The sequence below is a fragment of the Exophiala xenobiotica genome, assembly GCF_000835505.1.
Source record: "Exophiala xenobiotica strain CBS 118157 unplaced genomic scaffold supercont1.1, whole genome shotgun sequence".
Lineage (NCBI taxonomy): Eukaryota > Fungi > Ascomycota > Eurotiomycetes > Chaetothyriales > Herpotrichiellaceae > Exophiala > Exophiala xenobiotica.
Window position 1 is genome coordinate 2,128,874 of NW_013562494.1, and position 14,176 is coordinate 2,143,049.

General features: G+C 50.7%; 7 protein-coding genes across 9 annotated transcripts; 2 read left to right on the forward strand and 5 right to left on the reverse strand.

The window, feature by feature from the left end:
* Window positions 1-84: 84 nt before the first annotated feature.
* PV05_00818 lies at window positions 85-2,674 on the reverse strand (the record flags this gene model as incomplete). 2 transcript variants are annotated; one of them, XM_013465744.1, is made up of 8 exons in its annotated part: window positions 2,618-2,674; window positions 2,407-2,525; window positions 1,600-2,356; window positions 1,459-1,549; window positions 1,324-1,413; window positions 1,181-1,275; window positions 829-1,131; window positions 85-768 (listed from the first exon to the last, which is right to left on the reverse strand). In XM_013465744.1, the coding sequence occupies exons 2-8, from the start codon at window positions 2,510-2,512 to the stop codon at window positions 477-479; spliced, it is 1,734 nt and encodes a 577-aa protein (XP_013321198.1). In that variant the 5' UTR covers window positions 2,513-2,525; window positions 2,618-2,674. The 2 variants fall into 2 exon arrangements, with proteins under 2 accessions (XP_013321198.1, XP_013321197.1); XM_013465743.1 differs by lacking the exon at window positions 2,618-2,674 and having other exon boundaries at window positions 477-768; window positions 2,407-2,549.
* An 840-nt stretch (window positions 2,675-3,514) lies between these two features.
* On the forward strand, window positions 3,515-4,726 carry PV05_00819 (uncharacterized protein). Its single transcript, XM_013465745.1, has 3 exons — window positions 3,515-3,607; window positions 3,663-3,833; window positions 3,902-4,726. Exons 1-3 carry the CDS (start codon window positions 3,572-3,574, stop codon window positions 4,448-4,450), a joined length of 756 nt encoding a protein of 251 aa, XP_013321199.1. The 5' UTR covers window positions 3,515-3,571; the 3' UTR covers window positions 4,451-4,726.
* PV05_00820 (uncharacterized protein) lies at window positions 4,428-5,905 on the reverse strand. Its single transcript, XM_013465746.1, has one exon. It carries the CDS (start codon window positions 5,882-5,884, stop codon window positions 5,309-5,311), a length of 576 nt encoding a protein of 191 aa, XP_013321200.1. The 5' UTR covers window positions 5,885-5,905; the 3' UTR covers window positions 4,428-5,308.
* Window positions 5,906-6,052: 147 nt separating this feature from the next.
* PV05_00821 (uncharacterized protein) lies at window positions 6,053-7,591 on the forward strand. Its single transcript, XM_013465747.1, has 4 exons — window positions 6,053-6,172; window positions 6,224-6,282; window positions 6,463-6,658; window positions 6,850-7,591. The coding sequence occupies exons 1-4, from the start codon at window positions 6,170-6,172 to the stop codon at window positions 7,444-7,446; spliced, it is 855 nt and encodes a 284-aa protein (XP_013321201.1). The 5' UTR covers window positions 6,053-6,169; the 3' UTR covers window positions 7,447-7,591.
* PV05_00822 (uncharacterized protein) lies at window positions 7,501-9,701 on the reverse strand. Its single transcript, XM_013465748.1, has 5 exons — window positions 9,498-9,701; window positions 9,392-9,419; window positions 9,243-9,310; window positions 9,159-9,193; window positions 7,501-9,105 (listed from the first exon to the last, which is right to left on the reverse strand). The coding sequence occupies exons 1-5, from the start codon at window positions 9,578-9,580 to the stop codon at window positions 7,673-7,675; spliced, it is 1,647 nt and encodes a 548-aa protein (XP_013321202.1). The 5' UTR covers window positions 9,581-9,701; the 3' UTR covers window positions 7,501-7,672.
* A 120-nt stretch (window positions 9,702-9,821) lies between these two features.
* Window positions 9,822-12,387, reverse strand: PV05_00823. 2 transcript variants are annotated; one of them, XM_013465749.1, is made up of 4 exons: window positions 11,787-12,387; window positions 11,040-11,738; window positions 10,849-10,970; window positions 9,822-10,790 (listed from the first exon to the last, which is right to left on the reverse strand). In XM_013465749.1, the coding sequence occupies exons 1-4, from the start codon at window positions 12,253-12,255 to the stop codon at window positions 9,987-9,989; spliced, it is 2,094 nt and encodes a 697-aa protein (XP_013321203.1). In that variant the 5' UTR covers window positions 12,256-12,387; the 3' UTR covers window positions 9,822-9,986. The 2 variants fall into 2 exon arrangements, with proteins under 2 accessions (XP_013321203.1, XP_013321204.1); XM_013465750.1 differs by having other exon boundaries at window positions 10,849-10,991.
* A 161-nt stretch (window positions 12,388-12,548) lies between these two features.
* On the reverse strand, window positions 12,549-14,132 carry PV05_00824 (uncharacterized protein). Its single transcript, XM_013465751.1, has one exon. The coding sequence runs from the start codon at window positions 14,110-14,112 to the stop codon at window positions 12,799-12,801; it is 1,314 nt and encodes a 437-aa protein (XP_013321205.1). The 5' UTR covers window positions 14,113-14,132; the 3' UTR covers window positions 12,549-12,798.
* Window positions 14,133-14,176: the final 44 nt, after the last annotated feature.

The window sequence follows — 14,176 nt, forward strand, 5'->3', positions numbered from 1 at the left end:
CCGTCAAGCTTCTATTGTGATAATTCGGTCCTGGCTGTTGATCTTCTCAACTGTGAGCACGGCACGCAGAAGCAAGATATGACACTTTGATCAAAGGGGCACAATGTATTGTATTCCCTTTCTACAGCCATATCGCTCATGCCGGTCAGAAGCACCATACTCGGCTAATTCATGAAAGCTCTTGGTACATATACCTTTAAACTTTTGTTCCTGCTCCTGTCATATCAAGACATTGGATAGCTGATATTTCCCGGTATCATCCATGCAACAAGTAGAGATGTCCTGTGATACGCGATGGTCGATGCTGAGTATCTGCACTGGTAGCAAAAAGGTGTGCTCCAGCGGATGTTGCACATGTTCATAGCAAGAATGAGCAAAAGAAGACAAGATGAAAGTACCAGCCGACCAAGAACGGAATGCAGACCAAAAATGATTGGAAGCAATAGTAAGTCCTCAGTGTCATTGACGTGGTTGGCTCATTTGTTGGACTGCGGAGTGTTGGTGAGGTTCTCCTTGCCACTTGCAGGCTCAATTTTGATAGTGACTTTCTTTGGGCTGGGTGTCTTCCGAGTGGATTCACCAGTGTCCGGGACGATTGGAAGAATGCTCGCAGTCTTTGGAGGGATTTCGATGTAGCCGTTGGAAGCTGCCGTGACTGGAATATTAGTGCGGACGGTTGTGGTGTTGGTGATAGACTGAAGTCCACCTTGCATTGGCCATTGGGAGCTGCGAGTCGCACTGACTGGTTTGTTGACACCAGGCATGTCACTGCAAGAAGCATAGTCAGCGCCTGAAAGTACAGGGGGCGTGCAGTAAGGCAGAACTTACGCCGGAGAGACTGACGTCGCTGGGGTGAAGTTATTGCTAGCTCCAGCGGGTGACTGGTAGCTGCCATTTGGACTGATGTGGTTGCCCATGTTTTGAAGGCGAGTCAAGGTTGGCGACGGGGTGTGTTCAACCGAATAGCTGTATTCGCGACTGCGCCAGTTGCGACGTTCTTGACTCTGTTGCTTGAGTTGCTTCTGGGCTTTGGTGTCGGCGAATCGAAGGAACAGCTTGACACCGTCATGGTCGGTGAGGGCGGAGTGGTATTCTTTGATGACACGTTCGGCAATCTCCCGACTTTCGAACCTGGCAAAGTCAGTGTCAAGAAGAAACCCCTGTGGATGATCAAAAGTACCTGGCGAAGCCGACCTCTTTGCTGACTCCAGAAGGCACATCTCGGCATATCTTGGTGGAAACGGCCCGGTAAGGGAGGAAGTGCTTAGCAAGGTCCTTTCACAGGTCAGCAAGACAACATGGTAGTTGTAGAGGCCAACAGACCGATTCGTTCCAATCAATAGGGACACCGGTGCAGTAGACGTTGGTGGAATTTCTGTCTTCGAGATCTTTCAGACGGGAATTGCGGGATTTCTGCTAAGGTCAGCAAGGAACAACATGTTTGTGGGCAGTACGTACCTGGGCATAGCTGGCTTGGAAACCAAGATGGAAGAACCCTCGAATACAATTCTCTGCAGCAGCAGGAGAGTAGTACATGACGAAGCCAAAGCTTTGCATGGTCAGTCAAGCTGATAATGTTGGAGGACAGATGAAACATACCCTTTGCATTTGCCAGTGTCTTGTTCAATGATGGCTTTGCATGATTCGATCTCACCAAAGCGGGAAGCCCAATGTTCGAGGTCTTCGTCTGTGGTATCTGGCATGAAGCCGCGGATGTACACATTGGTGATGCCCTCTGGATTCTGAAGGCATTTGGCAAGACTGAGTTCCTCTTGGTTGGTCCACAAAGCTGGGACAGCACGAGGAATCGGTGGATCACGAGCGACGAGTTCGTCAAGATTGACCATTTCGTATGACTTGTTGTCGGAGCACTTCATAGGCTGGATGGGACCAGCAATGTAGTGTGCACTAGTGGAAGTCGTGGACAGGTAAGGGAAGCCTGGATAGTAGTCTGATTGTCCTTGGAGAGCAACAGCCGGATTGTTGGGAGCGTTCTCTTCATTAGATGACCAGGAGGCTCGACGAGTAGGGTCAAAGCCGTTGACATTAGAAGCCATGCCATAGGGCCAGCCGTAGGCAGGGAGAGTACCAGCACCCATGTTGTTTCCCATGAAGCTAGGGAACATTCCAGTAGGCAGGTAGGGCAGCTGTGAGGCGGTGTCTGCAGCTGAGGTCTGATTTTGACCATAGAAGCTGCTGAGTGGGACGGTCTGACCCGAAGGAAGAACCATCATTGGACTATTGTAGCCTTGACGACCGGTGCCATTGACCTCGTTGTCCATTTGTCCAGATGATGGAAGGGTAGCCTTGAGGTTCTGCATGCTGGCCAATGGATTGGTATTGGTCATGTTCATACCTGAGCAACGTTGAGCAACTGTCCACACGGTGTCAACATCCATCTCTTACCTCCAGCGTAAGGTTGATAGCTTGACCCAGCGTACGGCATCCGAGATTGAGGGTAGCCAGGGTAGGCTGTGCTTGAGGCAGTTTGAGTTGCAATCTTCTCAGACATGACTGTTGGATTTCTAGTAGCAGAAGGTCAGCTAGGTACTTGAAGAGGTCTCGGCAGAACTGTTGAAGTCGATGTAGGTAGAAGATTGCTGTCCCATCGACTCACCTGCAGTTGTGTTTACCAAACGAGCAACCTGTGACGACCGTCGAGGCTTTCTTGCTGAGGTTTTTGATGGAAATGAATAGAGCAGCAATGGGATGGTACAATGAGCAAGCCAAAATGCAGTCGGGATGGATGATAAGGGTGAGGAGATGCTAACAGCGGAGAGTTGTGTTGAAGCAAAGCTGTAGCTATGTGTCTTGTGTAGGGGAGAAGAAAAGAAAAGGATGAGAGGGAAAAGAGACGGAAGACATCTTCGTTAGGTGGGTGACCGACTCAATGGAAGGAGCGACGACAATAGGGAAGGTAGTCTTTGAATGGTCGACAATGGCAATAGCGACGCCTATTCAACTGTCTGACCTCGTCCCGGCTTCTTGATTGACCACAACGGGAGAGCGTCCAAAGCCCTCATTAGGGTAAGAGGTATGGGACCTCATTGCCGGGAGCATCTCCTCATTTAGAGACGACGTCACGTAGTATGATGTCCACATCAGAGTCTTTGCAACACCAGACCTTCACCTCCATTGATGGGCAAAATGAAACTCGTTACAACTCTTTACCAAGGGCTTCTCATCGTCGAACGCGTCATGAAGACTTATGATCCAGTGCGCATGGACTGCGACTCCAACGTGCTGACTGCTGAGGGAATGTTTTGAGATACCAGACAACATCATCGGATAACTCTGCATTTTACCAAGTGAGTTGGGGACACCAATGGAGGAAGTTGTAAAGGCAGTCCGAGGTGGAAGTGAAGTCGATTTCGACGCGATTCGCTCAGTGGTTCACCCTGCAACTGCTTTAGTTCGATACGGTGGATCATATGCATCACTCTGGTGGTTGGAGAAGTTCAGCCTCGACTCCAATTCGAGTTTACCAAAAGATTGAGATTTTGTGGCAGTCCACGAGAGTCGTACCGTACTTGCACATCTTGTTGTCTTTTAGACGGTACACCATACAGCCATGGCCAAAGACGCTTCCGAGAATATATGGCAGAATGTTTGTCCCTCAAGTTTCGTGGGCTTGCTGGTTGCGTGGCTAACATTATGAATAGTTCTTCCAACAGCACGATTCCATTGTATCGTTACTCGACAGCCACGCTTCCCTCCTCGTTCAATTGCGCGAGCATTGCGCTGGGAGCACCACGGTCCTGGATGCCATCCAAGCGCGCTTACTTAGCACAGAAACTCTCATCGCTGGTTTCAGGTCATCTGCGGAATCATTGGTATGCTCTACCATGCTCCCGCTGTTCAACGTCAAAGGGTGTTTCTGAGACTAACAGATTCTGTCTAGAGATCGATCACCAATCAGGAAGACTTCGAGTCAACAGACTCAGTCAGCCGTCCACAGCCGAAGCCATCCATTTCCACTGAACGGACGACTGACCCAAGCGGTCTGTTCACCTTTGATACCACTCCCTCTATCGTCAGTGATTTGCTTAAAGAAAACACAACACCCAAGCGCAAAATGAACGCACAAGGGCATGATGCTCATGGAACAACTGAGGACCAACGGGAACACAAGAGACCGAGACTGAACGGCCATGATGAGCAAGCAGTGTCAGAAGAGGATGATTCTTTTGTACGAGGGGTAGACGCCAGAGTACAGGCAAAAGCGAATCGTAAAAAGGAAAGATTCGACAAGAAACGCAAGAGACAAAGTGATGGCTCGATGACCAGCGTAAACAACGGCCAACAGCACAAGCGACCTAAGCATGAGGGCAAATCGCCTGCGAATAAGCCTTTGGAGATTAGACAGCACCACAACGGCAAGAGATCCCAGTCGGCATCCAAAAGCAATCGTACACAGAGCGGTCGACCAAACAAGAAAAGAAGGAGATAACGTTGGAGATCCCAAGGGAAGCATTATTCTTTTGGTCGATTTCGGTGTAACCAATACAAGAACTGCAATGCAGAAGACATGCTGCATGTGACCGAAGTTGTGTCGCCGGCTAGCTCCAGTTCCGAACGGCACATGGGCCCAAGCTGCCATTCCGCTTGCTGTACTACAGCAAGGTCGGCCTCTGCAACTTTACCATGACGAGAGCCCCCTCGACGAGGTAAAGTTCTCTGGGTATACCATTTGACGTCTAAAATGACATTGACAAGTCATGTCCGGGTAAGGTTTCCAATGGTACACACCATCACCTCATGTCGGCCAGCCGGACCGACCAGAGGTCTTGAAGCCACCTTAAAACACATCAGGCGAAGACTATAAAAAGCTGTCATCGCCCGAAACCACCCACAACTCGAAGTGCACTTCGATATGCCCAGCCAAATTCCGGACTGGACATCGGTCGTATTTCCCCGAGGCCGAGTTCAGCTCCGGCGCCGGATATGTCGACTTTGAAGAAGCATAGAAAGAGCCAGTCAGACGGTCAAACCACCTGACATACTCGCTTCGAATGCCCTTCCTGTGCACTGACCGTGACGGACGGCGCCGCAGATAGCAAGTGTTGGAAAGTCGCAATGAGCTTTGGAGCATGGTATCAAACTCCGGGGTATTCAAGCAGATGCTAGACAGCGCCGCACTCGATCCAAGGAGTGTCTCTGGCACGTACTGGACTAACGGGTCCTTGAGCACACTATGGTGCTGAGAATCGAGACAGTCGTGTTGGATAGATCAGCTCACTCAACGTGTGCCGTCGGCAGGGAGTTGGCATCCAGAGTCTCCGGAGTGATAGGTGGTCACGGAGCCAACTCAGCTCTTCTTCTCACCCTCTAGCACTGCTTCATCTTTCTTCTTGAGCTCCTCGCCCTTTTTCTCACCCCATGTCCAGACTTCCCATATTTGATCCATGATCATGGAGCCATAGCCTTCACCTTGTGAAATCTTTTCCTGCTCTTCTCGCAATCGCCGTTCCTTCCATCCTTCTGTCTCACCACCCATCCAGATTTCTTTTGCCTTTTCTTCGAGGAGGGAGCCCTTCTTCAGCTCGACAGGTTTGCCAGGTTCCTCGAGTAGACGTCTCTGCTGCTCGCGCGCTTGAGCTTGGGCAGCTTGGATCTCGCGAGCTCGTTTCGGCATTCCAAAGGGCGTGGGTACATGACCGAGAAGTCCTGAGCCGGTACGCTCTTTTAGCTGGTAGTTGGCCGAGACCACAAACGCACCGGACAGTGAAAAAGTATAAAAGTCTAGTTTCCGCGGTGGAACGACTATGAGAATCGGGGCAACAACAAGGGTTGCAAGGGACGCAGTGTACAGAAACTTGTGATAGTCGTCGATCATATGGTTGCGCTGCAGCAGCGAGGATTCCCCCTCGGAGGAGCCCATCATGGGTCAACAAGTCAATAGAAGTCGGTTTCTTTGCGAACGTCGATGATGCGGAGAATCAGCGAGTGTTACTATTGCATTTCTATAACTCAATACTTCACCGTAATCATGTTGTACCGTATTATTTCCAACCTTTAGCGCACCAACTTCTATGTGGGCACCTTTGAAGTTTGATCATTGTTCGAACATATTTTCATCAGCTTCCGTCGCTATGATTCCTATGGTCTAGAGTCAGACGCTCTGAGGCTGACAGGACAGCCGCATCCTCGTACTCCTGGTGACGCGAAGATGGTGAGTTTGCCAGGGTTCCCCTCTGAACAACTGCTGATGCTCTCCTCGCAGGCAGCCGCAACAGCTCATCCCTTCGAGCGCCGGGTCGCTGAGACTCATATCTCGAAATCGTACGTGCCTCCATATTCTCCCAGCCTCTTACCGAAAGGATGTTATTTTTGACAAAATGGGAATCTCTCTGAAAACACTTGAAGAGAACTATGTTATTTTGCTTTCTGAAAAAATTTGAATTTCAACGCACTACAAACTCACAAATTCGGCGGGCAATAGCTGACGCTCAACTTGTACAGTGATGTAAACAACCTGATCATGGACTACCTCATCACAGAAGGCTATCCATCGGCTGCCGAAAAATTCGCTGCAGAAGCCAATATCCAGCCCAAAGCAGATCTCAGTTGCATCCAGGAAAGAGTACAGATCCGAGACTCTATACACCGGGGAGATCTGCAGGCGGCTATCGAGCTCATCAACGAGCTCAACCCAGAAGTACGTTCTTTTAGCATCCCAGCCCCTTCCCTCTCCTTTCATGATTAGATTAGTTTTCATGCACCACTCATAGCTTTCGGGCAGAGATGAGAGCAAAAACACCTTCAGTCCTCAGTATGAATCACATTTTGTCTTTACCAAATGGTCGTCGCAGTGCCCTTCACTTGCAAAAAGCTGATCCGCTTTCATAGCTCCTTGACGCCGACAAAAAGCTGCATTTCTCCTTGTTACGTTTGCAGCTGGTCGAGCTCATTCGTCAAAGTTTCACTTCTTCAGACGCGACTCTTGTCGGCAGAGCCATAGAGTTCGCTCAGAACAATCTTGCGCCATATGCACCTCTGGAACCGCAATTCAAGAACGACCTCGAGCGAGCAATGGCGCTGCTGATAGTCCCTAAAGAGTCATGGACTAAAGCCACGTCGTCGGCCCCCTCGGGCTCGTCAACATCACAAGTTCAAACAGATTTCGGCGCTCTAGCTGAGCTAGTCGACCCATCATTACGGCGGAAGGTCGCTAAGGACGTTAATGAAGCCATCCTAAATTCTCAAGATCAGAGGAGGGAAGCCAACATCAGGTACCTCGTTAGAGCCAGGGCATGGGCTGAACAACTCGCCCGAGAGAAGAAGATGGACTTACCACAACATATCAGCCTCGGCCTCGATGGTGATAAACATTCAAAAGATAGCCAAAACGGACACAATGGAGACACTGAGATGACGGAGAATGGCGGCGAAGATGCCAGTGGCGGTGATGCCGAATTGGCACGCTATACTAACATTCCGACCTGAAATACTTGGTGGCCACGATTTATGATACCACGTTAAATTAGCGACGGCGTTGGGGCTTGGTGAATATATTATTGATGTTCGATACCATGCGAATGTAACCATAACGATCTTGATCCCCGCCCAGTGTTAGGCAACCCATTGATGGCGCGCGATTCTTTGCTCAATCCCACCGCCAGCGCCATGCTAAACAACAAACCCAAGAAGCCACCCCTGCCGTACAACTCGACTACCAGTTCCAGGTCCGACTACTGGCCGTGAAAACAGGCGGTTTCCAATTCAACCTACTCGCATCGATCCTCCTGGCGCCCCTGAGCTTCTCCTTTTCACGCCTCTTCTCTTGCCACTCGAGCAACTCGTCCCTGACGACGATGATCCAGGCGCCCTTGTGATACCTCAACAGCTTCAACACCTCAAGCTGCTCATGAACGTCCTTCTCCGTCATGCTGGTCAGACTTGCGATCTCGGCAATACTCGTACTGAACTGGCTACTGGGCGAGCCGAACGCGAGACTGCTATGCGGGTGCAAATGCTCGGACGAAGGGGTATGGCTTGCGCTGCCCGGCGGCGGCAACCGCGCCGGATCACTAAGCAGTTCCACCAGCACTTCTTTCCAGTATTGCCTGTAACCTAGCAACCCTAGATCGCTCAGCGGCTTTTCCGGGCTGCCCAGCTTTCCCTCCCGCTTGCTCAGTTCGTAGCTGAACGCAATGAGCAAGCGTCCCAGGCCTTGGCGCTGGTATTGCGGCAATGTCAAAATACACGCGACATTGTACCCTTCGGCGGACTCTTTCTCTTTGGAGAAATAGCCGGTGAGATGGCACCCGTGTTCGTCGCGCGTGACCATGCAGTAGAACAGGAATGGATCGACGTCATAGTACAATGTTTTGTGGTCGAGGAACAATTTGGAGAGGAGGCACAGATTGCGACACCACGTGCGCTGCCGCCGTCCATCGACCTCAAAAAAACTCACAAAGTCGTCGCGGTAGATCTCGTTGCCCGGCGGGTGGCGCAGCTCGCATTTACTCCTGTGCCGCTCGAAGGCCTTTTTGGAGCTGAAGTATGACAGGCAAAATTCGTCCACATACACCATATCGACATCTGCGAATTCTTGTGGGTACGGGCTGAAGTACCACGGCTCGATGACGTGCTTGCCCATCTGGATCTTGTTGAGGTTGCGAACGAGATGGAGCTGCGCGTGGTTCTGGACCATTGAGCCGCCGGTCCGGAGTTTCTCGATTTCTTCCTCAGGTTCCATGATCGGCGCCACCTTCTCTTCTGTCTTGGTCACGTCGGGCATCTCGACATCACCATCCCTGGTAGGCAGCTCCAAGCTGTCTTCATGACTGAGGCTGGCTAGCGGCGTACCGGCCTGTGCGAGCAAGGGGTCGCCATCGCTGTCCTCGCGGTTCTCCTTCCCACCGGCTTTCGAGGGGACGACGCGTTTCCGGTCATTGCCGGCTTTTGCAGTCAGCAGGTCGGGCGTCGCAGAGCCCGCGCGTGAATCTGCACGAGGGCGGCCGGCTTTTGTGGCGATGGATTTCGCTTGTGGCGCTTTCGTAGAGGCCTTGGTTGTGACGGTGGTTTTCTTCTTCTCGGGCTTTTCGGGAGCCGGCCATTCGACCTCTTGTGACAGATCGATGCGGTCGGCTGAGATCCATTCTGCCAGACGTTAGAACTGCATCATTAGGCTCTGAAGGGTGGTTAGGACTTACCGTCTAAACGCTTATTGAACTCGACGTAATGAACGCTGGCGCGCGGTTAGCTGATATCTAATAGAATCCAACCCTTGAGCATACTAGAATGTCAGATCTCCCCCATTCCTCTGCTTTATTGACAGGATCTCTGCCTTTCTCGCTTCACCATTCTGGAAAGACAACAGTCAGTCTCGTCCTCAGGTCTGGAAACGTGTCACGTGACACAGATGAAGAATTGAAGAAACCCTCACTTTTTCGACAAAAGCTTTCACACCGATTCTGGAATCAATAGATCAGTAGATGTCCCGGAAAATTCGAACTGTATAGTGATTGAAAAGGCCAGGAAGGATGACTGACTGCAACTGATTGAGCGTGGCGAAGCTTTTGATGACTGGCTCAGGTGTATCATTCGACTCGCCACCATGGTCACCGCCCGCCATGATGATCGCCCCGTATAGGCGACAATTTTTATCGAAAGAAAAGGGTATCCGAGTTGTGGTTGTAGAGTTGTGATGGAATTTGATCTGTATCGTCTTGTGGTGCTGCTAGGGCAAAGTTGGCGAGAAGTTTAGACGAGGTTTCGCTGCTAATAAGATGGTTTTTCCCGGCGGCAACTTTTAGGCGCCACTGTCACTCTGGAGGCACGGATCTGGCTGCCTACCACTTCACTCTTGGACGCCTGTAAATTCTACAACATCCCGACTGCAATGATTGAAGTACATGCATATTATGTATTGCTGGCATATACTACCGATCATGCCTCCCTCAGAGGGTAACTCGAATAAGAATACGAAGATACAGGTCTCGGGTGCGAAAGTGCAGAAGTCCAGCGCTTCAAGACACTGCTCAGTCCTGTACTGGCATGCTCTCAAGTTGATCAACCATACTCCTCCAATTACTCGCCTGTAACTCAGCATACTTGACCCGCTCTTGACTCCAGTCCTGATGCATACGGGTGATAGCGTAAATGGAAGTCTGGAAAGTCACAATTTCATCCCTCACGCACTCCTTGATGAATACTCCTCTGGCATGTTGCTGTACGATACTCTCCTTATCCGCCATAATACTGCTTTCAACTTTCTCCATTTCTCCTGGTTTGACTTGGCCCTGGGGCTTTTGTCGCAATTGTTGTAGTTTGTGTTCTGACGCTTCGATTCGTCGCTCAAGTTGAGGTATATTGTCTCGCGCGTACCGATCCCGCCTGTCGAACATATCGCGCATCGAGACATAGCTGTCGCGGATTGCTTTCAAGTCTTCGAGGACTCCTGTATCCCATGCCTTTGCTTCGTCATCCAATAGTGTCTGGTAAGTGGACAGGTGTTTCGAGGTTGAAGTGATACCCTCATTCAGAAGCGGTACGTCATTTGTGTCAATTGCATAAGTTGCGGTGGTGGCTTCTGTAAGGTGGGATAGCGCAGTGCTGAATTTTGCATTCTCCGCCGCAATATTCTCATTGCGCTTCACCAATCTTTCCAACAAAATACATAGGTTGATGTATATCTCAGCCGATCGCTTCACGCCAGCGCGGACTTCTTCGAAAATTTCCGGGAGATTGTCTGGTAGACTGTCCTCAAGTGTAGGGGGAAGGCTCTTGCCTGTGAATTCTTCCTGTACAGATATCGTGGCTTGCTTTCGCCAAACAGATAGTTCCTGATCCTGAAGTTAGTTGTCAGTCCACTCAAGGACAATTCGTCTCGATTGGACTTACAGTAGGAACGGTCAAGAACATCACTACCAGCGTTTCCTGGCTCAAGATGGGATGTTGGACAAGAGCGTTTGTGAACCTGACCAAGCCTCTTCTTCTTTTCTCCAAGAAGACAGCTGCGTCGGCTGAAAGGTGTGTACCATTTACTGTAAGTCTGGATCAGCTTGGCTTGGTAGTCTCCCAGGATTGCTAACCTTGAACCCGTTTTGGTGGCAGCAATGGCAGGCGCCGGAATGGGTACCGCTTTTGTAAGCAGTCAAGCAGCCAAACGAAGTCACTGTACCGTCTGACGACGGTGCTCCCTCGTCGAATGGTTTTGACTTCATAGTTGCGATGTTGAAATAAAAACATGCCTTCCTTCTCTGGTAACATGGTTACTGTGACACTTTCGCCGGTACCTGGAGGTAGCGTGATGCTCTGAGAAACGGAGGCCTGAGGTCGATGACCTGGAGCGTTGGACTGATCGTCACCCTGATCTCCGAACCCCCCACCAAGAGTTGATGGCGCTGGGAACCCTCCTGAGCTGCCATTATAACTGTTCCAACCTGCACCTGCGCTGCCCGATGAGGTATCATTTGGAGAGCCACTGTTAGTGCTGGATTGATCGCCCTTCGTAGTGAATATACTTGTAGTCCTTCCAATGCCATTGGGAACGCTCTTAACGTCGTCTGGCAATCCATTGGACGCCATGGTGTGGGCAGCGGTAGATGGAGGTGGCAGTCTATTGTTGGACGGACTAGCCCATGGATCTGATGTTGGATCGTTTCCGAACGACTCTTGTCGAGGCTTTTGCGGTTTCACAGGGGTCGGTTTCGAAGCTTGTGGAAGGCTGGGCTGTGGCCGGGCATGTGATCGCAGTTCATCTATGTAGCCCACCTTGGGTTCGGGCAACTCTGGGAGGACGTCAGTCATGAATTTCTGTCACATAAACCTGCACTTACTTCGCCGCCTCTCATCGACGCCGTCAAGGGTGATGTCTTCGCCCTCTTGACCCAGCCCGATGAGCGCAAGCAGTACATTGAACTCGCTCCTGCCAACTCCATTGGCACTTTCCTGTCCTCCCGGTATTACGAAGTTTTGAATCTTATGTTGCTCCTGTTCGCTCAGATTGCTGCTTTGTATAATGCTCCTGATTGCGGTCAAGCTGACGCCCACTCCCGTTCGCTCGCTCCCATTCAGTACTACGTCGTAAGCATCGACGTAATATTCAGGTACATCGGTGGCCGGGAGAAGGTTCTTCACCAAATTCTGTCTGGCATTCCGCTTGGGCGTTGGCATCGACCAGGGTGATTCGCCGCCATCTTCGGCGAAGAGGGAAGATGCGGAAGGCGTTTGGGCAGATTCATCGCCGAACAAGGACTTGGAGTTTAGGGGCGCGGTTTCTGTGGGAGATGAGCCGAATAGAGACATGGTCAAGAATGATTGTACAAGAACAAGTGTGCGCTCAAACAACAAGAATAGAAAAGACGCCGATCACATTGAACGCAGTTGGCGCATTGAGCTGCGCTTGATACGAGTACAGTAGCAAGCACAAGACTCGAGGCTACTTGCTATCGCAAGTTGGAGACTTGGATCGAGCTCGAGCCAGTCAATGACCTCAGACGGCAGTCACGTGCCTCATCCACGTTAGTTGAAGCCCACTACAACGTACGCGTAACTCGATTATGTATTGGTATGCGAACCACGATGAGCCTACTGTGGTACTAATGTGATATCGCCGCTGTCAATCCCGAGTGTCCCATTTACTTCTTGTCAAAGCATTCCTGAGTTGCAGCAGATTGTAACTCCCTCCCCTAAGGTCTCTCTGTGACAAAAGGCTAGGTATGGGTTGGACAATGTTCATTCAGAAGCGTAAATTCATGCTTAGGCCAAACAAGATATGATCGCGCAACTGGAGACTGCATCACCGTGCCGGGCCATGCATCTTTGTACTCAGCGCCAGTCCGCTTCAGTTCAGACCTTGACAGTAAAGTCTTTGTACGACCATTTCTCGGTGTAAGTCTTCTTCGCCTTCTTGGGCTGCAGTATCGGTTTCCGCGCTTCCAGTTTCCCATTGACCAGCAAGCTTCTGAACCGGTCATTCAAAAGATTCCCTTCAGGCTTCAGCCTCCGCAGTGAATCCTGGAGTTCATCGGGCAGAACAACCTCAAGTGATTTCTCTGGTATCACAGAATTGCCCATCTTCCGCCGCCGTAGTGTCTCGTCATCGCCTTCCTCGGACTCGGCATCGCTGTCGCTCTGCTGCGCCAACTCCATCTCGTTCTCCTGACGCTTGATCATGGCATTAATGATTTGCTCTGCCTGCTTCTGCTTATCACCCATTCTCTTTTCGTGCTTCGCCAATCTTTCGCCTTCCCTTCTCCTCTTGAGCTTGTTACGCTGAGCAGGGGTCTTACGTTCAGGCCGTTTCTTCTTCAGAACTTCTGGATCGTCGTTGTCTGTCTCAAAGCCTTCCCACGCACTCTCCTCATCTGCTGGATTCGGTTCAGGTCTGGCGGCTATTTCCCGAATTTTCGCCTCCTTTTCTGCGGCAATCTGAGCCTGAAGCAGGCGAGCCTTTTCAGCCTGTAACTCTCGCTCGCCCTCTTTATTCAGCAAGTCATCCCAATCTTCGAATGCCGGATTGTAGCTAGTCCCGGCCCTTGGGTGTTGCACCGCTCGCACGGGTCTGCCACTGGCGGTCATGGCAATTGGTGCTTTTCGTATGGTTGCTGGCGCGACCTTGGCCTTAGGTTTGGGCACGTATCCTCTTGATTCGTTCTCCTCCGGTTCGGAGTTGACATTGGCGGCCCAAGGGTCGAATACAGCGTTCTCACTGTCGATATTCTGGTTGTCCAAGAACGTACTGTTGTTCAGGTTGTTCTTTAACCGTTGTACCTCCTTCTTGCTGACCCAGTCAGGCTTTTGCCGTTTGCTGGATGTCTCAATGACTCCATCTGTGACTGCTGAGTGTGGTCTCTTCCGAGAGTCCAGTGCGGGCACTGCAGATCGTCGTGACAGAATCTCATCTACCTTCAAAGGCTTCTGTAACTTGTACTTCTTCTTTATTTCTTGTGAACCTTTGGTATCAAGTGCAAACAGCTCTTCCGACGATTTCTCTGCTACCGGACCACCTTGAATAATTTCTTCTCGCAGACTTTCCAGGCCTTGGTGGACTTCCGTGATGTCGACATTCTTTCGCCAGGCTTTTTTGCCCTTCCTCGAAGATTGCTTGTGCTGCTGAGGAGCACCTGTAGCGGAATTCATCTTGGAATCACTTAATGCCATGAATCTTGGACAAGCCCTGGACGTATCAATTGGTCTCTGGGAAAAAAAGTCGTCGCATCCACCT